At 50.8% G+C, this 24,598-nt stretch overlaps 1 protein-coding gene across 11 annotated transcripts in view; it reads left to right on the forward strand.

Annotated features, from left to right (window-relative positions):
• kiaa1109 (KIAA1109 ortholog) overlaps window positions 1–24,598 on the forward strand; it is a 102,663-nt gene that overhangs the window by 29,326 nt on the left and 48,739 nt on the right. For all 11 annotated transcript variants that reach the window (XM_036516953.1, XM_036516954.1, XM_036516959.1 and 8 more), the window contains exons 15-35: window positions 374–529; window positions 3,088–3,185; window positions 3,737–3,918; window positions 4,341–4,447; window positions 7,061–7,257; window positions 8,954–9,178; window positions 10,187–10,324; window positions 13,125–13,301; window positions 15,101–15,229; window positions 16,290–16,409; window positions 17,181–17,461; window positions 18,231–18,481; window positions 18,743–18,998; window positions 19,328–20,168; window positions 20,299–20,369; window positions 20,491–20,664; window positions 21,024–21,144; window positions 21,386–21,511; window positions 21,710–21,837; window positions 22,375–22,577; window positions 22,842–23,051. In XM_036516953.1, coding sequence (XP_036372846.1) covers window positions 374–529; window positions 3,088–3,185; window positions 3,737–3,918; window positions 4,341–4,447; window positions 7,061–7,257; window positions 8,954–9,178; window positions 10,187–10,324; window positions 13,125–13,301; window positions 15,101–15,229; window positions 16,290–16,409; window positions 17,181–17,461; window positions 18,231–18,481; window positions 18,743–18,998; window positions 19,328–20,168; window positions 20,299–20,369; window positions 20,491–20,664; window positions 21,024–21,144; window positions 21,386–21,511; window positions 21,710–21,837; window positions 22,375–22,577; window positions 22,842–23,051 — 4,191 coding nt within the window. The remainder of the gene's footprint in view (window positions 1–373; window positions 530–3,087; window positions 3,186–3,736; window positions 3,919–4,340; window positions 4,448–7,060; window positions 7,258–8,953; window positions 9,179–10,186; window positions 10,325–13,124; window positions 13,302–15,100; window positions 15,230–16,289; window positions 16,410–17,180; window positions 17,462–18,230; window positions 18,482–18,742; window positions 18,999–19,327; window positions 20,169–20,298; window positions 20,370–20,490; window positions 20,665–21,023; window positions 21,145–21,385; window positions 21,512–21,709; window positions 21,838–22,374; window positions 22,578–22,841; window positions 23,052–24,598) is intronic.

The following is a 24,598-nucleotide window of genomic DNA, read 5'->3' on the forward strand; positions in this document are numbered from 1 at the left end:
GCGATCAGGGACGTCAGGAGAATGGTTCAGTTCCCAAAGTCCAAGGCGTTAGATGAGTTTTTCTTTCATCGCCCGTTTGAGAGTCACACCGTTCAATCCACAGAGGCCTGCGGCACAGAGAAGCTCAGGATGTAATTATCATTTACGGCTTTTGGATTTTTAAAATCCCAAAGCAAATATTACGTTTTGTGGAAGCGTGTTGTTTGTTTTTTTAAATAAAGTTATTAGGGACGTGTCAAGAAAAGTACAGAAAGCAAGGGTATGATAAAACCAATCTTTTCGCTAACAATTGTACAGAACTGTTTGGCCCAAGATGGCCGATTTTTGTGACGTGTCGAGTTTGATTGAGGCTGCCCCATGCCGCGTTTTCCAGACCTGATCCAGGACTGGTCCAGCGACAGCGCCCCAGATATCTACTCCTTCGTTCCGTACTCCTGGAAGTTCAAGATCCTCTTCCACCAGTTTGAGATGATCTGGGCGGCCAACCAGCACAACTGGATCGATTGCTCCACCAAGCAACAGGAGAATGGTGAGTGAAAGAGAAAACATGCACACACGCACACACGCACACACACGCACACACGCGCACACACGCGCACACACGCGCACACACGCGCACACACGCGCACACACACGCACACACACACACACACGCACACGCACTCAAACATGTGCAGGGTGCCATGGACAGACACACGCTGTTCCCTTTGTTACCTCTGTGTGTGTGTGTGTGTGTGTGTGTGTGTGTGGGAGCGAAAACGAGGTCAAGGACAGCGCCGTGCGCACTCTTGTCTCAAGGACTCCTCGGTATTTGGGGCAGATCTTCGAAGAAGTTGTTCCAGCATTCTCTTCCTCAGGGCATACCGACTGCTGGAAGTGGAAATCGTTCTTTGCACAATTCTCACTGGCTGCAGCAGAATGGTGCCTGTCAGACAAAGTCTAATTTTCCTGCGCTTATTAAACCTCCAACTCCTTAAAGAGTCCTTACCCTGAAGACCTTCCAAGGATTGCACTTCAGGCGGGTTTGTTATGCCTTTTCCCCCTTAATGCACCCCTGCTTTGGAATTGCCAGTTGTACTTTAGCCTTCTTACTGTGACAGTGCTTCCTCTGATAAGCATGCAGCCAATGGCTATTTGTCACACTACAAATCCCACGGTGCACCACAGTGAGGCAGGTGCTAACTGGAGAATAATGTTACTGTACTGATGTCTTCCGAGTAGGGCGACCAGATGCAAACAGACCAAATGTGGGACGAGTAGTAAGTTTGTGTGGGACAATGTGGGACATGTTACCAATGCTGAGAGGTAACCTAAAACTTTGATTCAATGTCTTTCTAACTGAATAAGAAACATTTGTATTCTGCCTTTCGGCTCATAAACACCTATACTTCGTCCTCTAGTCGATTCCTCAGCATACCAGTTAGGCCGTAAAAGATACAGGCTACAGCTTTTGCTATATGAAAGATATGATGAACACAGTGCTGTTTGCCACTCCAAAGGCACACTAATTTTTAGGGCTGGACCCGAATATTCAACTATTCGGATATCCATTCGTTGGGTTGGTATTCGGTTTTCAATTTTGGGATCAATAAAGGTGAACTGCAAAATACATTTTGTCAGCACATTCTTGTACTATGTTTATATTTTTTAACTGCACTGTTAAAATGTGGAAATATATACTCAGCTCAGAGTAGAAACTATGCTGCAATGGCATAAGCGGTTCATGTGCCGGGCAGGTAAAAGAACGCATCCATGTGTTCTTATTTCTGACAATTAAAAACCACATGACCAATGAAAATGCGGGACATTATCTCAATATGCAGGATGCGGGACAAAGGGTCAAAATGCTATGCAGTACAAGGCAAAGCGGGACACCTGGTCACCCTACATCTAAGCAACTTGCAGATGCCTGACAAATGACAGGATTCCTTAGAGTGGAGAGACAAAGAAACCCATAGGGACCTACCCACCCCTGTTCTCAGCAAAATGAAGCCAATTTGTTCCGACGCTGACCTGGTCATTGTCAGCAAATGGCTTGGCTGGTTTCAAATCCAATCCGTAGGGCTCAAAGCGGACGCCTTACCGGCAGAACCACTCTGGGGGGGCCCTTAGTGTTTTGCTGCTACCTTTCAATCAGAACTAATCAAATAAGAGAACATTTCTGTTACGGGGCAATTAGCATTCGTATCATGGGAACTGGTGGGAGAGTGTTTACCGTGGAGCCTCTGCAACGCTGGCTATGTGGAGAGCCGAAGGAGAGAGAGAGACACAGAGAGGGTGCAGAGGAGCCCGGCGCCTCTGTGCTGGGGAGCATCCATTACAGGCATCAAAAGGAAGAGCGCATTTCTCTCCAGCACACGCTGCCTCTATCGGGCTGGCGCTCGTCTCATTAGACCCATGTTCTTTTTCCCCTCACGTCCGTCGGGCTTTGAAGAACAGACAGAATGAGGCACCACAGACTCTGCTCACACTGATAGTCTTTGATTCCCTGAGTCAACACCCTTGACTTGACGGATCACGCGTTTTTTTTTTTAACTATTAATGTATTTAGGACAACTATCGAAGTGCCGAGTGAGCTGCTGGATGACTGTTAATAATCGGATCTCGTATAGTCAGTTACGCAATGCGCTAGTTGATTATACAGCTCAAAATGTTGAGCTGACTGTTGGGAATGGATGGAGACCCGGCTAATAAAGGCGTCACATGCACGTAGAGGCATTATTGAATTCTGCTTGTCCAGACGGTCCCTGTGTGTAAAGACGTCGCATTGGTTGTCTACCCCAAAGACGATTAGCAGAAACTGCAGGTGCATTTCCCAGTCTGATCTGATTCAGTCTGATGCGGTGTGCGAGTCCGAAAGACATTTCCTTGAGATGGAGCAGACCATGCTGTCTGGATGTGTCTGCGGCGTGTGTGTGTGTGTGTGTGTGCGTGTGTTTGTGTGGTTGTGCATGCGAGCTCTCTGTGAAAGGATCACTATCTCTCTCACCTCGACGTCCGCACACTCAGAGGTGTAAGGGTGTCAACGCCTCTTGTTTTACAGTGTCAGTATAATGGCATTAATGCTGCTCTCCTCTCGTCTTGCAGTGTATTTGGCTGCCTGTGGAGAAACCCTCAATATCGATTTCACTCTGCCTTTCACCGAGTTCGTCCCAACCACCTGCAACACGCGCTTTAGCTTAAGGGTAAGTGCGTTCGAATTAAGGGCCACTGTTCATCACCTCACCTGCCACCTGTGTGCTGCCCCCATCTGGGATGGGGGCTTATTTTCCCAAGGATGGGACAGCACTTGACCACTTTATATATAGGTCATTGCCTACTGGAATTATGTGATAACCTAGTGCTCTTGAAGCATGAGCTAGGACATTTTCTTGCATCTGACACGTTCACAGACAGATACACAATCAGTTTTCAACAAGGTTCCTCATTAACAAGAGAATTTGCTGACTTTGTGTGAGTAATGTGACACAAGAAGTCTCCCTGATCCCTGTGATGGGTGGAGCAATCGTGCTGGCAATCACTGACTCACATGACCCAATCAGAAGACTGCTCTCCACAGTGACACTCTATGAATGGTTTCAGTTGGCAGAAATTTGCTGATAGCTGATGAGGCTTCACACTCCCACCGATGAGAACTGATCTGAGACCACGTAAAGGAATGCCTGATTTGGTGTTTTGTGAACTGAAGGGCTGATCTGGGATCAGCTGGACTAACTCTTCACTTGTCTCTGCTCAGGCGGAGGACACGGACCTCCAGCTCTCCCTGCCAGACTGCCACCCCAGTCGGTACCCCCTGCTCACCCTGGCCAAAGACTACCAGCCCAACAAGATCCCCCCGGAGACCTGCATGCCCGGCGAGGGCCACGGGGGGGTGCCCAAACCGGGCAAGCCACGCTGGAGGAACATCACCCACGCTGAGTGAGTCCGTCCCCTACATCCTCAGGGAGGCTGCGGTATTGGCCGGCACTGGCTTACTGGATGTATTTTTTGTAAAAATAAGTGTCTGCGTGCATGCATGTGTGCCTGTGTGTGCGTGTGTGCCTGTGTGTGTGTGCGTGTCTGTCTACATTGCATTCAATATGCCCTATCAGCAATAAGATATATTTTCATTATGGTTTGGCATCCGGTGTTATAACTGTACAATTATGGTATGTTTCTGCGCATGTATGTGTACATATGTACGTGTGACAGTTTCTGTAAGAGGAGGTGCATATCATCTATGGTGTAAACGCATTCGTAAACATTTTAAATTGTTACTTAGAGCGCCTGTATGCCTCAGGTTGGAGTGAAAGCGATCGTTCCGCCTCACACTCTTTCCTCCCGCATGTTTCTGTGTGTAGAGCTGGCTGGGTGGATTGCTGGACAGTGCCAAACTTCCTGCTCATCATCGACTACACCTGGCACCCCATTTACCCCCAGAAGGCGGATGAGCAGCTCAAGCAGACCCGTAAGCGCCCACCCCACGCCGCCACCCCGCCACCCCGCCATTGTAACGTTTGCCTGCGCTGTTCAGACAAGCACCAGCGGAAGCAATTGCAGATTGCGCCGCTGTGATGGATGCCTTTTCTAATGAAAGGTGCCCCTGAGTTTGGCCATCAGATGGTCCCGATAACGGCCGCCCTGTGCTCACTGCAGATAGAGATTCTGGGCTTGTAAAAGGCAGCGCTCAGAGAGCTGTGTGCTGTAGGGACCGGAGCGCTGGGGGAATGAGCAAACAGCTCCTCTGATCGGCTTTATTCAGCACGGCGCTGGTCTGTGCGGTGGGACTGTATTTGGCAGGGCTTTATTCGGCACGGCTCTGATCCGATCAGCAGTGCTTTCTTCAGCACAACGCTGGTATGAGCGACACTGAGGCTTTATTCTGCAGAGCTTCATTCTGCAGAGCTTCGTTCAGACCACCGTTTGTCTGAGCGGCAGGCCATTATCGAGCTCACCCCTGGACTGAATGGCGAGGTTTCATTCGGCAGAGCTTTATTCCATACAGTGCTGGTCTGAGCGCTAGGGCTTTATTCGCCGCCGCGCTGGCCGCATCCTCGGCCTGATGGAATTGCATACACAGTGTTCCAGAGCACGGGCCCGGGCCCTGCTGTGGAGCTTATCTCGTCGGCCATCGGAAAGAGGATATTTGAGGGGATCCCTCCTCTGCGATTTACTCCCCCGAACCGGCGAAGCGCTGTGACCCGTCAGCGACGAGCTTACTGTCACAGCTCCGCAACGCAACGCGAGCGTTCTTCTCAGTTCAGTCCTGAGGAAACTGGGACTTTGGGGCTTTGTTTATAAAGCGTTGCCATACAGATACCTCTTCCTTTTCAAAGAAAGTATGAGTGACATCCGTTGTTGTTGTAGTTGGAAAGTGTACTGACGACTTGACGGGCTTTTGTTCATTTATTTTATTTATTTACTTCTGTGAACCGTCGCGGCGGTGGAAGAAGTGGCCGTTAACCACGAGTGGCCCCCTGCAGGTCTCCTTCAGCCTTCGTGTTCTGCAGCAGTTTCTCTGTAGCAGCCATGTTCACTGAGGGATTAGGCTCCAGCATGGAAGAGCTCAGTTCAGACTGACATACTAAGGCCTTTAACTCATTTATTTAATGACGTATTTACTTAACGTGTTTGCTTACGTACTCCCTCAGTTATTTTATGTGTTACTTATTATTCGCAGAGGTGCAGAACCGCTCATCTAGGAGTAACATACTTTCATTATTATTATTATTGTTAGTATTAGTAGTAGTATTGACCAACACTGTTCTGGGCTGAATGGTTTATTTCACATGTCACCCAGCTGAATATTTACTGAAGCAATTGAGATTACACCCTTGATTGTGGGAAATGGAGCCGTCCCGTCTGGGAACGAAACGTGACCTTCTGGAGAGGCGCTACCTAAATAATTACACCACAGTGCTGGCACAGCATCCTGGCGCTCCATATGGAGGGGTGCAGAGGGCGCTGGCTTCTGGGACGTCCCCATTGGTCCCGTGTCACCGCACTGTAATTGTGGCCAGTGCCGGGTGATGCGGGCCCACAGGCCACTGTTCCTCAGGCACTGTGGCCGGCGTGACCGGAGAGAGAGACGGATGCTTTTGTGTGTCCTATCAGCTGGGTTAATTAGCCCTGGCCTCCCCGCTGCCCCGGAAATGAGGGGCGCTCTTTCATTCTGAACCTGGCCACACGCATGCCACAAGCTGTTTATCACGCGCAACAAAAGACAACAGCCTACCCCCAACCCCACCCCCTCCCCGGACACCACTGCACAAATCCCGAGACCCAGTCTGCAGTGCATTCTGGGAGCTGGGCAGACCCATTCCTCAGAAAGAAAGCGAGGCGTTAACCTTGAATGTGTGATAAAGGTTTTTCTCTGAAAATATCACAAGTCCAGCTGTTACACTTAGCATTTAATTGATTAATTGATGATAATTTTCCTACAGTGCCTTTGCGTCAGGTTAATAGTGCGTAATAATCCTTGAATGTCTTGATACCGTTTTTTTAACTTGTGTTTTGTTTATACTTCGTATCATTATATCTCATTATCTTAATATACATTTAGGTACTAGTTTTTTCATTTTTGAATGATTTTTAAATGACAGAGAAACACTGATGCTTTGTGTGGGACAGATCAGAATTAGTGTTCTAGTGTTGCAAAGTGCTTATCAGAGGCAGTGCTTTGTAATAATCAGAATGGTTTCGTCAGTTTCGTTCTCACAATTGACACTGTCTGTACAGCATTTCTAAGTTAAGTGGAAAAAGCATGCAGGTTACTCTGTCATTTGGAAAATTCACATGGACAGTGTTTTAAAAAACAGACACAGCACCGTGGGTCTGAGTCACTGCCCAGTTGATATGCAGTGTTCTCACAGTGTTGTGGTGACCTTTTGCGCCAGCATTGTGACATTGTGACACTCTCTGTCTCCCTGTCTCCCTCCCAATCTCTGTCTGTCTGTCTCTCTCTCCCTTTGTCTCTGTCTCTCTCTCTTTGTCTCTCTCTCTCTCTCTCTCTCTCTTTCTCTCTTTCTCTCTCTCTCTCTCTCTCTGTCTCTCTCTCTCTCTCTGGCTCCCCTATGCCCAGTGTCTGAGATGGAGGAATCGATGCTGTCAGCGCTGCGGCCCCCGGAGCACACGCCCACGGCACCCCCTCAGCCCAGCAAGACTGTGACGGACCCCTCGGAGCTGGCCCCCGACCGGCTGCACGTGGAGATGGAGCTCTCCCCGGACTCCCAGATGACCCTGTACGGGCCCATGCTCAGGGCGCTCCTCTCCATCAAGGTACCGGTCCGGGAGTCGCCCCACACCGACCAGGCCTCATATCGCCAGTGAGGACGTCAGCCCCATTCTGAACGCACCCCTTCCGGATTAGTACAAACCGTTAACGTCTTCACCTGAAGCAGTTCTAATAGCAGCATCCGCACCTGTCTCAGAGGCTTCAGAGCCGCGGGTGAAGCTCTGCTGTCTGAGTGGTACCTGAAAGGCTTACCGTCTCTGTCTGAGCTGGCTTGGCTGACAGGCATTACAGTGAGTATCTGCCAGGCTCACCTGCCAGTCTGAGGAAGGAGTGTCCGCACCACCAGCCACAGTGTGCTGGTAATCATTTCACCTCACTGTTCATAATGAGAGCTGTTTTTTTTCACACCATGCTCCACTGCAAGGGCAGTACTTCTCCTCTGCATTTCAAATGAGGTTTAGAACAGAACAGCAACCTGATACAGTATATAAGTACCCAGTTAAGTTGTGTTGTTATTAACAGTATTAGTTTTTATTTTAAAAATTTTAATATTCAATTATTCCATTATTTAATATTATAATAATTATAATTATCATAATAGTTATAATATTACAACTGTAGCCAATATGGCATGGCATGAAATGCATATCACAGCATGAGCAATAACAGGTACAGATCTGCCAGAATCACAGCACATAGGCACTAGTCTGAACAGTGCCAAGCACATCATGTAAAAACAGTGCCTCGTATATATTCTTGATATCCTATATACTTGTGTAATTACATCACACTGAAGTGAACTCTAAGCCTAACAGTGATCATAAAAAAAGAAGCCCTTTTGATTGGAATGGTAGTGTTTACCTGCAGTCAGCATCAAGAGCTGTACTGTGTTACATGAGAGCTCAGGGGTGGATGGAGAGGAGGAGGGACTGAGTGTTGGCAGGATGAAAGATTGAGATTCTGGGATTTATAGTGAAGCCTGAGCAGGCATGTTGTGGTCAGTGAAGGGAGACGGTAAGCAAACATGAACTTGAGGGGGTGACGTGTGTTCACCACGCGTGTCCACAGAGGAGAAAGGCTCATAACTGACCCATCAGGGAGATGTCATCTGACAGTATTTGTGCCCCTGACCGAACCCTGTCACCTCCCTTGGCCACTTATCTCTGGGAAAAGGTCACGGTGGCTCCAGCCCGGCTCGAAGGACGCTTTTAAATCTGCATCAGCCGCGGCCGGCAGACGGGGGAGGTGCGGATCTCCCCTCGATTTGATAACGTTCCCGGCCACGGTCTCAGATCGTTTGGCTTGATAAACAGGCTAACGTGAAGGAGGATCACCCTCTGCAGCCGCTTCCTTTTGACTGGGTTGTGTCTGATGTGGCAGCCTTACATGTGCGCATCGTGGACGAAATTGACTTAACAAAACTTTTCCTGTCCAAACCATTCTTCGATCTCCTTTGTCCTGATCGAAACAATTTCACGAAACCCAGCCGCGCTTGCTGTCATTAAAACCACAACACGTGAATTACGCATAGCTATCCTAATGCCACAGCACCAGGCACCTTTAACCTTTACACAACAGTCACTCACTCATTGGTGTTTCTGCTGTCAAGCTCATTCGTCATAAAAAAACAAGAAAAACAGGTTCGTACAATTGCCAAGTCAAAAGTCAGTTCTTTGTCCCTTGCATTGCCTGAGAGGCCGCCACTGATTCGCGCAAACCCGTGCTCCCCCCCCCTTCCAGGAGAATTACTTCGGGGAGGACGACATGTACACGGACTTCGAGGAGGTAGCGTCCAGCCCCGTGCTGTCCATGTCCACCTCGTCCAGCTCGGGCTGGACGGCGCTGGGGATGGAGGACAGCGACAAGCGGGACGGCGAGGGGCGCGCCGTCCACCCCCTCTCCCTGCGGCCCTGGGACATCACTGTGCTCATCAACCTGTACAAGGTTCACGGCCGCCTGCCCGTGGTGAGTGCCCTCCGGTCCAACAGGGGGGCAGTACTGTGGGGCATTCCTCCAAGTTTAGCTCCCAGCCATTAACACAGAGTAGTAGCGGTATCTCTTGCTGTCCTGACAGTCTGTTTATGGCAATATATAGATGTATACTTGTTTTCTTGGTTACTTTATACAGTAACCAAGATCATGAAAACCACTTAAGAAGCGCAGTCTTATTATTATTCCTTATAAAGCAAGTTGTACAGTATTACACAGTATTAGACAAAGTCTCTGTACCTCACCTTGTAATAGTCAGAAAATGTGTGGACAGACTCATTGAATGCACAGCGCTCAAACGCACAGCTCAACCTGCGATATGCTGTAGAATGCAAGGAGTTCATCACTGTGACAGCAGCAGACGCCCACAATGCACTGGTGCGGCCACTGTGCAGGGTAGGGCCAGACAGGGAGAAAACGGATGCTTGCTGTAAAAGGAGCTCGAGCGCAGGCAGGCAGGCGGTTGGTTTGATGAGAAGTGTGGGTCTTCCTGGCGATCGTGGCGCAAAGACCACTCCTCTCGGCGTCGCCCAGGGAAACGCACTGCCCCGCTGTAACCCGTCTGGTTTCCACACCGCTGATTTATGTTTGAAACCCTGGCGCGGGACGCCTCAGCCCTGTGTGTGTTTTTATTAAGCGCAAGCTGCATTGATGTTCTGTCAGGGGCAGGAAATTGGAGGGGCTTTGCAGAAGGGGACCATGGGGGAAACAGAAGGGTGAGGTGATGGATTATAAACACAGAGTTAATACAGGAGTGCACCTGTCTGTCCACACTGTGTATGTCTGTGAGTGTACATGCCTGTGTGTGTGCCTCTGTGGAGCTGTGTTTATGTGTGTGTGTGTGTGTGTATTTGTGTGTATACTGTGTGTGTGTGTGTGTGTGTGTGTGTGTGTGTGTGTGTGTGTGTGTGTGTGTGTGTGTGTGTGCCCGTGTGTGTGTCTGTCTGTGTATGCTTACATGTCTGCCCTTGTGTGTATTAACAGCATTGCAGCAGCGATGGCCCAGAGGGTCCCACAGGTTACCTGGAGAGGCTGTGCTTCGAGATGAAGAAGGGCTATAAGGAGACCATGCTACAGCTCGTCCTCTCCCCCATACATGTGTTCGTCAGTGACAACTACCAGGTGGGGGCAGCACCGAGCTGGTGGGGTAGGGTTCAGAGCTGCACACTGACCCCACAGCAGTGGCTTAAACAGTAGTTAATGGGAAATCGACCATAAACAGGCACTTGTTCGTAACAGCATAGACACAAAGTATTATTTTGGAAGGAAGAAATGTTAACTTGGTGCGTGCTTAGCTCAGCCAGAGGAATGACTATCTTGGGGCTTGTTTTCAAATGACCATTAACTTGGTCAGTACTCCTGCTAGTATATCCACATCTATTGAGCCATTTGTCTACTGAGAATAAAGCAACACCAGCGAGAACTGTATGGGGAGACATAGCTGCTTAATGACAATCAGTTCTGATCACTTATGTCAGGTGGAGATACCTCTCCAAACTCTAAATGAAACTAAACTAATAATTAGTGTTTAGCAGATGTTTTTACCAGATCACTTCCACCAAACAGTGCTTAAAATCTCTCCAAACCCTAAAAGATCCCAAACTTGTGCTCAGGCTGTCAGTCCTACTGCTGACATCAGGCCAAAAAGCCTGAGAAGGTGAATAATGTCTTTAACAGATTTTGACCCACAGACAGGCAGACAGAGTTGACTAATGTTGATTTGACCCATCTGTCATTTTGAACCATTACTGTGATTGCTATGTATGTAGATGCAAGCTTTGCTAATCCATTATACACCCTGCCTGTAGTATATACAAAAAACCAAAGCCATTTCCATTTTTTTTACACTGTTTCAAAGGCTCTAAAAGCTTTGCTGCCCGTTAGTTTGAAATGACGTCTCTACAGTAAATGGTAAACAGGGTTGTTGTTTTTTGTAGTTCATGCTTGGATGCTGGTTGAGGCTGAGCTGGGAATCTAATGTTCAGAGTACAGGCTAAATAAGATCAGCGTCTCTGTGAGGGTTCTCCTCAGGGCATGTAGCCAAGACGGCCCCTGCCGAACGCTTACCGCCATGAATAGTGTCAGTAACGGATCTGTGAATCAATAATGGGACAAAAGTGTGGGAGAAAGCAGGCTCTCCCTATTCTTGATGCTACAGTCGGACGCCTTTTCTTATTTTATGGGCACGCTCTTTAAATGGTTCTACTCGGATGGGTTTCCTTCAAGGGGGTCAATGCCCGAGGTGGCTGCTCTTCACCAGCGGAGAACGAGAAAGGGGAAATGCATCGCTTCATAAATTTCTTCGATCGGCCGTGGAAAGAACCGCGCAGCGCTTCGTTTTTTTTTAGTGAGCCCTTGGTAACCGCGCGCAGTGTAAATCAGTTTTATAAATCAGTTTTATAAACGGCCTTGGCTCTGCTGACTGCTGTAATCGCGGTTTAATGGGACACGTCTCGGGCAAACGGTCCGCAGCCTGCTGAATTTGGACAGCGGGCGTCGGGCGCAGTAACGGGCCGTAACGAGCTGTAACGAGCCTGCAGCACCGCACCGTCAGTAGGGACCCATCCCGGGAAGTGATTCTTACAGCTTATACATCAGCACTGTCTGTGTTTCATAAAGCAGTCATTCACATACTGTACCTGCGAGTCAAACTGCTGTTGCATTTGGAGTAATGATGATGGAAGGAAATAGATTTATGTACTGTAACCTCCATGTTCATTGATTCCCCACATTAAACAGGAGCATTATTGGGGATCAGTACAACTCTGCAATGCTATTCAAATTAAAGTACAAAAAAAAAAACCCAATGCATGCATTTTTCCTGTTTCTCCTATTTATGGGATGTGAATAAGTGTGGAGGGCAGGGTGTGTGTGTGTGTGTGTGTATAAATAAAGTATTTTTATATGCACGCTGACACATAGGTGCACACACCTCTATTCTGAGCCATCTGAAGGCGTTTAGGATGTGTGAAGTGAGAGGCCCCGCTGAATGGCCGTGTGCCCTGACATTTAGCCTTGGTGCTCTTTAATTAAACACCCTCTTGTTGTTAGCCTCTTTGGTAAACAGGCCCAGTGTCTCCAGGGGGGGTGTCGTGACAGTGAGATTAGAGGAGGCAGGGATGTAAAGTGCTGGTCACTAAAGGCCAGAGGGACAGCAACGAGACTGAGGCAAACGGAGGAAGTGTCAGTGCTGTAACCAGCACCTCTGAGGAGATTTAATGATAGTGGGATCGTCCTGGAACGTAGAGTTTGGGTGAAATGGTAACATCTTATAAGCACAATCATTGCAAAGTTAGGTGATGAACGCCCCTTGTAAGTGTGCAGATGGAAGCACAGATTATCCCCCATGTATCACTGAGCTTGTTCTCTTGTTCTGTGTGTGGATGTGTATGTATGTGTGTGTGTGTGCTGTGTATGTGCGTGTATCTGTCTGTGTCTGTGTGTTTATGCATACATCTGTGTGTGTGTGTGTGTGTGTGTGTGTGTGTGTGTGTGTGTGTGTGTCTGCGTCTATGTATCTGTGTGTGTGTGTGCGTGTATCTGTGTGTGTCTGCGTGCGTGTATTTGTGTGTGTCTGCGTCTATGTATCTGTGTGTGTGTGTGTGTGTGTGTGCGTGTATCTGTGTGTGTCTGCGTGTATGTATCTGTGTGTGTGTGTGTGTATGTATCTGTGTGTGTGTGTGTGTGTATCTGTGTGTGTGTGTGTGCGTGTATCTGTGTGTGTGTGTGCGTGTATCTGTGTGTGTGTGCGTGTATCTGTGTGTGTCTGCGTGCGTGTATCTGTGCGTGGCTGCGTGTATGTATCTGTGTGTGTGTGTGTGTGTGTGTGTCTGCGTGCGTGTATCTGTGTGTGTGTGCGTGTATCTGTGTGTGTGTGCGTGTATCTGTGTGTGTGTGTGCGCGTGTCTGCGTGTGTCCGCAGCGGCCGGCGGTGGACGGGGTGCTGCGTGAGGGCCACCTCAGCCTGTCAGGGCTGCAGATGCGTGCCCACGCCATGTTCTCGGCCGAGGGCCTGCCTCTGGGCAGCGAGACGCTGGAGTATGCCTGGCTCATCGACGTGCAGGCCGGCGCGCTCACCGGGAAGGTCACTGTGCCACAGGTAACCCGCCCACACACACACACACACACACACACACACACACACACACACACACACACATTCAAGCTGTGTATCAGTCAGTCAGTCATATACAGGTAACCCCCGCTAGTAAGTCTGTAAGTCAGTCATATATCAGTAATCCTGCCCCACACATTCAGGCGATCTAACAGTCAGTAAATCAGTTTTGTAGAGGTAACCCCGCCCTCCACTTTCATTACCCGTCCTGACAGTCATTCAGTCTGTCAATCAGTTCACATTTTCAGTCTGTTTATCTTGTATTCATTTGTGAACCGATTTTCTTAGGCCTTTACTGGCCTCTATTTACAGTGAAGTGTGTGAACACTGCAAACATTTAAACAGGAAAACAATGAATAAAATTACTGGAAGAGGCACTAAAGGGGGGAAAAGACTTTATTGGCCCAGAGGACACTAGAACAATCTGCTACTTAATCAAGATAAATTCTGTTTTCTAAATTTGTGTATTCAAGGGTGTCTTTATTGCCTGCAGCAGTTCTCAAGAGGAGAGTCTTTCCATCTTTCATTATAGCGCTGCACAGAGCATAAAAATATCAAATGAAATTCAGTCGTCTTATTGGCCATTGCGGTAACCTTGGAAGCAGCCCAGGAGTGTTGTAATGCAGTCGCTTGCTAATAAATGTACAAGCTTGGCTGCAGATAGCCGGATCCTCTCGCAGCAAGTCTAAATATTTTATATCCTTCCTGGTACTCTGTAGACAGTGCCCTACAGTGCTCTGAGGGGCTGAGTCCGCCCTTAGAGTGAGCAGATACTGCGTGGTTTTTCATTAAATGCTGTGTGTAATCATATGGTAATGGTAATTTATATTGTAACGGGTAAGTTACCGCTACCAGAAAGTAGCTATGTGATGGTGGTCCTTGAAATAGCCGCTTGCTGGTCTTTTTTGTTAATTTCCTCTGAGCGACGGAAGCTAATTCCCTTCAAAACTCCGCCCAGCTGCGGAAATCAGGATGTCAGAATTCCTCGTCACTCCGAGGCTCCGATCAGTGGGCCGCCTCCGCGTGTCAGATATCCTTAATTCCCGCGCACCCCGCTTTTGTGATTAGGGGTAGGGGGGTGGGGGGGTGGATTTGGCGCGGCGCGGAGCCGTCTGAGGCGCTGCGGTGTCAGTCTCGCGGCGAGGGGAGTGACGTCTGCTCGAGGAGCCCCTGCAGACGGGTAAACCCATCAGAGGGAGCGGGGACGGAGGCACCATCACACAGGATTAATCTGGGCCTCCCGTCAGCGGGGGGGGGGTACTGAGGATTTGAGCAGGGGCTTTTTTCTCAGCTCCCCGGAGCTTGTTTATTAGAACGGGGCGCTGGTGAAGCCCCCCCACTGCCCCCGCGGGCGCGGTTTTGTCACCTCTCCATCTGCTTGCCCTCAGATACACCTTTGTTCTGAAGAAAAACAATGACCTCATGTTCGCTTGTGATGTCCAACCAAGGCGTTTTTTTTAAATACTGTACCATTTGCCTTTGCTTCTAGGAAACTTTTAATTAATTTCACAAGCAAAATGTGAATGTATGCTGCTAGGATCCTTCAGGTGTCTTTGGCCACCTCTCAGCTCAAAGGCAAAACTAAACTGGTGAGACTTGCCAGGCAAATATGTAAAATAGTTAGTGTCGGAACAACTGGAGTAATTAGATCTCGTCCAGCAAGCGGTGAAAAAATGTTCAAAAATGTCTTCAAATTCTAAATGACCCTAAAGGGACCCCCCCCCACACAGTTGTTTTGTTTCTATTGTTTTCTCTCCCCCTTTGTTCCCCCCCCCCCCCCGCAGCTGGCCAGCTTGGTGGAGTGGGGTGAGGCCTTCGTGTTCCACGTGGTGTCCCGGGAGTTCCAGCTGGAGCGTCCCAAATCCTCCATCATCTGCCAGCACGGGGTGGACCGGCGCATCTGCGAGGCCAAGGTAACCGCTCGTCTGTTGGAGCCCCCCCCCCCCCCCCCCGTACGAGTAAATGGAACATCCCCACACGACCATAACCATAACAACAACTTGGAGATGAACGTGTAAACAAATACACATAGTTGATTGTGCATACTCTTGTGCGTATTCTGTTGAGAGCGGAGCAAGGTCATTGGTTTGTTTGACTCACGGGAGTGGCCACGCGTGGTAGCTCTGCCCGGCTCGCCAAGCTTCACTCTCCCGTCACTGGCTCCGGCCTCAGCCTGTTCGTCTCTCTGCTGGAGTTCATCCAGCAGGACTTTGCTATGGATGCACAAATTGAGCAATTCAATTCAAACAGAAGAGCCGATATTGCACGTTCAGTATCACTAATGCTCTGGCGGTGGAGAAGGGAACGGTTCTCTGGGGACCGGGCTACTGGATCTGCACAACAACACAATCTTTCACCAACGAATCGAATGAAAGACACACCTGGCCAGCCTTCAGTTCTCAGAGCCTGGACGTGTCCTGTGCCTTGCACTCTGAATCCATTCACTCCAGCCCTGAGAGGAATCTGATACAGTGTTGGGTGATCATCATTTGGCATTGTTAAGAATGGCGAAATGATCAGAGATAAAATTGCTTAATGTATGATTATTTGGCACTGTTAGAATGCTGGAGTGATCAGAGATATAGTTGCATTGTGGATCATGTTTGGCAATGTCAGAGTGCCAGAATGATCAGAGATCCTGATCAAGTTCCTCCTGCAAACCATTGTTTGGCATCTGAATACTGTGATAAGATAACATTGCCCTTATAATTCATTTTGAGGTTCACATGATACAGGTACATTACACTTTGGGTAGTATACAGGTATGTGTGTGCTAAAACAATTTGTGTTGCACTACTTTTGCTACTTTTGCGCTATTTTTGATATTGATACACTGTGTGACTGGTCGTTGTGTGCCTGTATTCTTGTTAGAGTAAATGCATGTTGCACTTATATATCTTGCCCTGATGGCGTTGTTCGTGGCTCAGCATTAGTGCTGTATGGGTGGTTCTGAAAAGGCCGTTTCTCCCCCAGCTGGCCTCCCTGCCCGGGCCCTGCCGTACCTCTGAGGAGCTGAAGTACACCATGACGCGGCTGTCTGTGGACGGCGTCGATGTCTTCATCGTGGAGCACGGCTGCGCGGCCAACGTCAAGGTGCAGCTTGTCCCCTCGCTCCCTGTCGCGCTCTGTCGCTCTGGCACAGACCGAAGCGGTTTACGTGCCGTTCACACCGCGAGATCTTTACCGGGGCCGTTTAAGCTGGGGACCTTGCTTAAGGCAACAACAGACACGTGTCAAGCCTATGAGCTTGTGGTTACAGTCCCAGCTGATGAATCGCTCTGTGGCTTTCTTTTGAGTAATCAGTTTGTGTGTCTGTGTGTGTCTGTGTGTGTCTGTGTGTATCTGTGTGTATCTGTGTGTGTCTGTGTCTGTGTGTGTGTGTGTATCTGTGTGTGTGTGTGCCTGCGCGTGTGTGTGTGCCTGCGCGTGTGTGTGTGCCTACGCGTGTGTGTGTGCAGTTTCTGTTTGAATATATTCTGAATGAATATATTCATTCTGAATCCCCCAGAAGCAGCTCCTTATGCAGGGCTGCATTTAGTGAATGAGACAAGTGAATGACAAAAAGCAGCAATGTTAAGCTGGCAACTGCAATTGCCATAGCCTTTTAAACCTAGTTAGGTAAGCCATTTTATGCCAGATGCACATTTACCATTGCATATAATGCAGTAGCATATTCTGCTTGCGCTGGAACTTGTATTAGTGACGGCTGTATTTGTTGTCAGTGTGTGTCATCCGGTCATCATGATGCAGCCCTGGTTTCCCTTCGGCCTCAGTGAAAGTAGTGTCTGTGCGTGTGTGTCTACGCGGGGATTTGCGCATGTGTTTATACACGTGTGTTAATGTGCCCCCCCCCCCCCTCCCCAGACGAACTTCATCCGCCTGGCCAACTGCAACCTGCACAACCAGGCGGTGGGGGAGGGCGTGAGCGCGGTGGTGCAGGACGTGCAGGTGCGGCAGTACATCGAGCACCAGGACGGCGGCCGCCTGGGCCTGCAGCCCGCCGTGCTACGCCGCTCCTTCTGGCTGGAGGCCGGCTCCGTCAACTTCGCCCTCATCACGGCCGACGTGGCGCTGGCCGCCGACCACCCCGCCAAGCACGAGGCGCAGAGGCAGTTCCTGGAGCTGCACGACGCCCGCACCAAGAGGTGAGCCTCCGAAGCGGGCCTCGCTAAAGGGGCTTCTGTTAAGTTCCGGAAGGAGGCTGATTTAAGAGGTGCTGCGGTTATTAAAGAAATTGGTCAAAAGAGAGACTAATACGTGTGGTGTCAAGTGGGCTATTTGAAGAGGCTAAATCATTGCAAGTGGGGCTGATTTGAATACCTCAGGTGTATACAACAGGGCATTGTTTGCATAAGTGTGTGTTATCGATCCATACAGTTGGACTTTTTCTAAACTCTTGCTTAAGGGTTCAACAGCAGTATCCTACCCAGGACTGGAATATGCAGCTGTTTGGTTACAAGCGCAGATCCCCTACCCAGTGGTTCTCAGCCGGTGTGCTGCAGCACGCTGGTGTGCCGTGAGGCAAAGCGAAGTGTGCCGTGGAATTTTGAGGAACCCGATGCGTGATGTGTGTGACATTCTTCATAATCGATAACCAACTTTAAGTTGGTGTGCCTTGACGTTCTGTTTTGACCTTTGATGTGCCTTAGCCCCAAAAAGGTTGAAAACCTCTGCCCTAACCGATCTGTAGTACTGCTGCCTGAAGGCAGTGTCGGTCTCTGGTGTTATTCTTAACTCTTGGAGGCTCTTCAGAGGGACTAAAGACTTTCTGCAATGGGCGTGTGGTAGCGAAGTTTGAAAGCCTTCTAATAGAATGGGTGTGTAAAAGTGGGGCCTGAGGGCCGTTGGAATGGGTGAGTCACTGAGGTCTGAAGGCCGGTGGAACACGCGTGGCATGTTGTCTGATGCTCCCAGGCTCTGGTTCCTGTGGCCGGAGGACGTGCTGCGGAACAAGCGCAGCAGGAACAAGTGCGGCTGCCTGGGCGGGTGCCGATTCTTCGGGGGCACCAACACGGGCCTGGACTTCTTCCGGCTGGAGGAGATCACGCCCTCCAGCAGCTCCGCCTTCTCCAGCTCCAGCGCCGAGTCCGACATGTGCTACGGCCAGTCGCTGCTGCAGCCCGGGGAGTGGATCATCACCAAGGAGCCGCCCAAACTGGCTGACGGTAGGCACCCTGCGCTGGCCGTGCGCTGTGGCACCGCGGCGTTATTTATTTGTTTCAAGTCTGTCATGCTGACAAAATACACATCCTGCTTCCTGCCGCTAATGTACAGTCTAAGCCCGCTGCTCCATTTCTGAAGCGCTGATTGCCACACAATGAGCAAGGACTTAGCTTGAATGTACTCTGATGGACGCTTAAGTGTCGAATGGTCTTTAAAACGGTAAATGTTTTTTTTTTTTTTCTCCTGTGGCCTGCGTCCCTCAGTGTCAAAGTGTAACGGGGTGAAGAGGGAGGGCCGCTCTCCGGGGCCGGAGCTGGAGAAGAGAGGCCAGCACCTGAGCCTGCAGGTGCCCCAGCGCTCCCACAGCTCCGCCTCGTCCTCTGAGGAGAACAGCTCCTCCAGCGCGGCGCTGCCCCTGCTGGCCGGGGAGAGGGACAGCCCGTCGCCCAGTGTGGACGAGAGCGCGGCGGCCCCCGACCACCCCCCGCCGGTCAAGCCCAACGGGGATGCCAACGGAGAGTGAGTCTTGACCCGCCGCCCCGGGTGATAATAGTCCTGCGTGTGGGGTGTATTTAGAAAGGAGATGAGAGGGAAAGTTCAGGAAAGAAAAGGCCAAAAACTGAACAGCAGCCATACTCCAAAGATTGTTAATGCTTGTTGGATTAAGCTGAGGTAGGCATTGTCTGTAATTGCCTTTTTCAGTACTGTGTTATTGATTTTTTTTTTCCTGTCTTGCTATTAAGGTTTCCTTCATTTTCAAGGCCGTTAAATTTATCAGACAGAGTTTAAAACTTTATGATCCCGTACAGTCAGCAGTGTCTGTGCTCTGACCGTGTCGCTTCCTGCAGGGTCGCCATCGGAGAGCCCCCAGAGAGCACCCCCGTCTCCCCCAGCAGCGCCCAGGAGAGGGCGTCCCTCCGCTCGCCCCTGCGCTCGCCCCTCAAGCGCCAGTCCTCCGTCCACTCGGGCCGGCTGGGCAGCACCAAGAGTCTGTCGGCCGCCGTGTTCGCCGACAAGCCGCCGCCGCCCGCCGGCGTGCAGTTCAGCAGCGAGGTGTCGCGCAGCGACGAGAACGTGCTGGACTCGCCCCGCCAGCGCCGTAGCTATGGCTCCTTCCCCTTCACGCCCTCGGCCGACTCCAGCACCTTCCACCAGTACCGCTCCATGGACTCCAGCATGTCGGTGGCCGACAGCGAGGCCTATTTCTCGGCCGCCGAGGAGCTGGAGCCCATCAGCAGCGACGAGGGGCCCGGCACCTACCCCGGCCGCAAGCGCAAGCGGCGGCAGCAGGCCCAGCAGCAGATGGACTACAGCCGCAGCTCCATCTACCACAGCGTGGAGGGCCCGCTCACCTACGTGCTCAATGGCGAGATCATCGCCGAGCCCCGCCCGTTGCCCATGCGCAGCCACGCCTCCCAGGCCTCCTTCGTCTCCGCCCTGGGCATCGAGGAGGAGGGCTCCATCGAGGCGGAGAAGACCCCCGAGCCGGGGCTGGCCACCTCGGAGCCGCACGTCATGGCCTGCTACCAGAGCTACTTGGCCCACTACCAGGTGTCCAACTGGGCCGTCAAGCAGCCCACCAATAAGAGGACCTCCAAGTCCTCCCTGCACCGCCCGCTCGACCTGGACACGCCCACCAGCGAGGAGAGCTCCACTTCTTTCGACCAACTCTCCATTCCTACTTTTAAGGTATACAAGCCAAAATTCGTACATATGGTAAAATGCGTATTTATTGAAATAAATAAAATACTGAATGAAGGCCTTCGGTTCATTGTCCTTGTACCCTGACTGAAGGCTTGCGTCCGTTTGCGTCCTGTAGGTTGTGAAACAAGGTCTCTCCGCCAGCTCTTTACTTGACCGAGGAGTTCAGCTGATGGGAGGTTCAAGCAGGTAACCTTTCGAACTTTCCTTCAACCCAGCAACTCCACAGCAGCCAGTTTTCACTGGTGATCATTTAGGTAAAAGCAGACGCAGCGCCATCCCCTGATTGGCTGTCCCCGTCTGTCCGCAGCACGCCGTACACGCCCCTGGATAAGAAGGCCATGGAGAACACGGACGATGAGACCACCACGGAGGACTGGAGCCTAGACCAGCCGCTGTCCCAGACCAGGACCACCGCCATCGTGGAGGTCAAGGGGGTGGTGGACGTGGTGCTGACGCCCCTAGTGGCTGAAGCGCTGGACAGGTCAGGCCCAGACTGCCCCGCTGGTCCTGTTGCATGGTGCTGACCTCCACTGTCTGTCCAACAAGTCCCATCCGATGCTGGTTGTCCTCGTTGATTGACCTCATTAAGGGACAAGCCTGTAGGGTGTGTGACCCTAGGAATATGGTTGTCGCAATGGTGCGGCACACTGTCCATTTTCATCCACTAGGGCTCCGGGACTTGGTTTAAACCTGGCTCATTTTGCGTTCACTTAATGAAAAAAATTAGTCGCATAACACTACGGAGGGTCGCACGGGCCACCTTAATATTGCCCCTCCTAATGACTACATCTCACATGGCTGCTCTTAAACGCTGCGATGAATCTGTCCTGTTTTTGATAGGTACATAGAGGCGATGGTGCACTTTGCCAGCATTCGACACCCCGCCTCCATCCTGGACGACCTGCACGGCAAGGTGCTGAACGAGGCCTACCAGATCAGCAAGTCCACCGTGTCTGACTCCGTAAGTGCTGCAGGAGAGCGCTCCCGTCAGTCACAACCTCCTCGCTTATTTAGTCGTTCAGTAATATGGCAATATAAAACTTTCGTGAACTAAAGTTAAAAAATAAGCGCTTCTTTAATCGTAATGGTCCTGCTGAAGCCTTTGTTGGGCACTAAGGTATGAGTGCAGTACACAGCAGGAGTAGGCAGTGTGTTCCTAGTCTGAGGTGGCCTGGGGGGTTTGCTGTTCTTACCTCTCTCAGAGCACGGTGAAACAAGAACAGAAGACCTCCAAGACCGAGGGCACCGCGCCGGGCCAGACTGACCTGTCCGTCAAACCGGATAACGTGAAAATTAAGGGCCTGCAAGCCAACGTTTCCATCCCCAAGGTACACGCACGCATGTGCGTACACACACACATACTTAGACACACGCACGTGCAAGCACATGCATACACTCCAGGAGCCGTACCCCCCCAAGTTTAGAACCTGTGACCTTGTGGCTGTTTTGGCCTGTGCTGAGCCTGTGTTGAGACGCGTGTCCTTCCTGTGCTGAGACGCGTGTCCTTCCTGTGCCGTCCCCTCCAGGTGAACCTGTGCCTGCTGCAGGCCTCCGTGGAGCAGGGTTCTCCCTCCAGCAGCGTCAAGAACGTCACCCACGTCTCCCTGGTGGCCCTATGCTTCGACCGCATCGCCACGCAGCTCCGGATGAACCGGTGAGCCTGCCCCGCCCCGCCGCTCACCGTGAGCCCTGGCCCCTCCCCGCCCCGCCCCGCCCCGGCCCGCCCTGCCGCTCACCGTGAGCCCTGGCCCCTCCCCGCCCTGCCCCGCCCCGCCCCGCCGCTCACCGTGAGCCCTGGCCCCGGCCCGCCCTGCCGCTCACCGTGAGCCCTGGCCCCTCTGGTGGCCGGTTCTGGTACAGCGGTGCTTATTTCCCCAGCCAAACATTCAGGTCTTCCTTCTACCCAAACATGCGTATGTCAGAGGAGCTTGACCAGAGCGAATCGACAGAACTGAAATACACATTTACCATCAACTGAATGGAACAGGGAGCCGCTGTCTTCCCGCTGGCGACGTACGCTAAAGCTTCGCATTTGTGGACCTTAAGGCTCGAATGTTTGCAATCGGTTGTGTGCGTTCATCTTGATTGCCTGTGTCCGCTGCATGCGTTTACATGCTGAGTTTAAGGGTGCTGTGATGGCGTTGGATACGTTCGTTAAAGCTGTCGTGTTCGGCTCGCTTTCGACCTGCAGGGGCATCGTGGAGGAGGGCGCGAATGCGGCGGAGCACGGCCGGCCCTCGGTCATGCTCGAGAAGTACGCCTCGGCCACCAAGATGCAGCCGCAGTCGTCCGGCTCGCTGCGCTCCAACGCCGGCATCGAGAAGGGGAAGGAGATTGCCGCCAAGCTGCACATCCACCGCATCCATGGCCAGCTCCGGGGCCTGGACTCCTCCGGTAAACCCCGCCCTCAGCTTCCTATTGGCCGAGAGCTCTCGCACCACACCCTCACGTTGTGTAAAGCGCTTATGATATTGGTGCAAGGTTACAGTAGGTACTATGAAAAGGCACATAGGATTGTAATGTAGAAAATATGCTGTAGAAGCTGTTCATACGTGTGCGAATGTTGCATTTCTGAGAGTGAGTGCGAGATGGTAGCAGCTGTCTGCGAAACACCGATGGAGCTGTCCCAGACGTAACCGCGGCGCTTTCCCCCTTCAGACATGGGCACCTGCTCCATCACGGCCATCCCCTTCGAGAAGTCCAAGGTGCTCTTCAGCCTGGAGGAGCCGGACGAGTTCACCTTCGTGGACGAGACGGAGCAGCCCGGCAACGCCGACCCCGCCCGCTCTGCCGCCGCTGCCGCCGCCGCCCCAGAGAAGTGGGGCTGGATCATGTTCGAGTGCGGCATAGAGAACCTCACCGTGAAGGGTGAGGAACGAGGGGCCCCTTCCCTGATTCAGACTTACATACCTGCCTGTGCCGGTTCTGTGTCCTCTTTGCTTCCCCGAGTTGTGTGGGCAGGTTTCATTTAGTTTGTCCTTCATCTCACAAAGCTCTGTAGTGAACGGTCATTTCAGTGAAGCTCTGAAAGACTCTGAAACTTGACCTTTGTTAACCCTTTCTAAAAATGCACCGTCATGACTAATCTATATGCACCTGCACTGGCCATATATGTATCAGCTGTCTGCGCACGGAGTAGCTTATGCAGTAGCAGAGAGAGTCTGTGAGTTACTGCACAGAAGGCGGTGGGTTATTTGCCCTGGCAAAGGGAGATTCTAAATATGTGAATAAATGAGGAAATCTCTGCTCTTGATTGTAAAGATGAGTTCGATTAAAAGCCGTGAACCCCCACAAGCACAATGGTGCCATTGTCTGGAAGCTGGGTGTGCAGATTCAGTTAATTTGCAATGGAATTATTTACAGACGCTTAAATAGAGCACATTTTGCAAGGATGCACATGGGCTTCTGGCCTTTTGACAGGTAGTGTGCTGCTCTTTGGAGCAGTAACAGATTGTCAGGAAGGTACAAGAAGCCCACGCTAGACTCTGTTAAGGCCGCTGCTCTTCGTTGGAAAGTCAGATGAGCGGAATCGCTGTCTGACACAGCAGCACTGAGCCGGGATTGGAGCGTGACCCGTCGTTAGCTCACCTTGGCTGACAAGGGCGCCCCGCCAGTGTGAGCTGCCCCCGGTTGCTGTCGTGTCTCTGCCGTAACATCAGCTATTTTTTGTGGGCGACGACCAAATCCAGATCTCCCTCAGCCAAGCTTTTGTCCCTGTGCAACATAGCAGCTGTTGTGGTTACCCCTGCTTCACGCTCCCTTTTAAAAACCTACAGTGTGGGAGTAGCACTGCTAAGCCGTTTGAAACCGTGCAGTTAGCTGTCAGAAATAAAAGCCTTCGGAGGCTGTGAGCAGCAGTGTCCTCTCTCATAGTACAAGACTAGGCTTTACACTCTTATAAGCTGCCTGCCTGTCTAAGCCCAACAGCGTCTTCTGTCAAGCCCTGAAAGTGCCTCGGCTGCTTCTGCGAAGAGGCGAGGCTGCGAACAGACAGCACAGAGTTCAGTAAATGCACCCACGGTCCTCCAAGGCATGCGGCTTAGCTGGGAGTGTGGAGTACGGCGGTTATATTTGAGCTGTGGAGATAAACCCCGCCATCCACTCCTGCTGTAGTTACGTGTGATAAATAATTCAGTACTTTTAATTAGTAGCGACAGGTGATTCTTTCTTTGTTATTTTTGAACACATTTCCAAAGCGCAGGATACAGAACTGTGATAGCTGATGTATTTTCATTGGGTTTTTTAATCAATTTTTTTTTAATCAATAAATGGAATGAATTATTAATAATTTATATTATTAAATCAAGGTAATGAATTAAGTTAATAATTTAATGCTGTAACATTACTACTCTGTGGCCTTTTAGGAATTAGGTTACTATGCTGAGGAAGGCAGGTGCATTTTGGGACTTCTCAAG

This window comes from Megalops cyprinoides, chromosome 22, assembly GCF_013368585.1.
Source record: "Megalops cyprinoides isolate fMegCyp1 chromosome 22, fMegCyp1.pri, whole genome shotgun sequence".
In the NCBI taxonomy this organism is placed as follows: Eukaryota; Metazoa; Chordata; class Actinopteri; order Elopiformes; family Megalopidae; genus Megalops; species Megalops cyprinoides.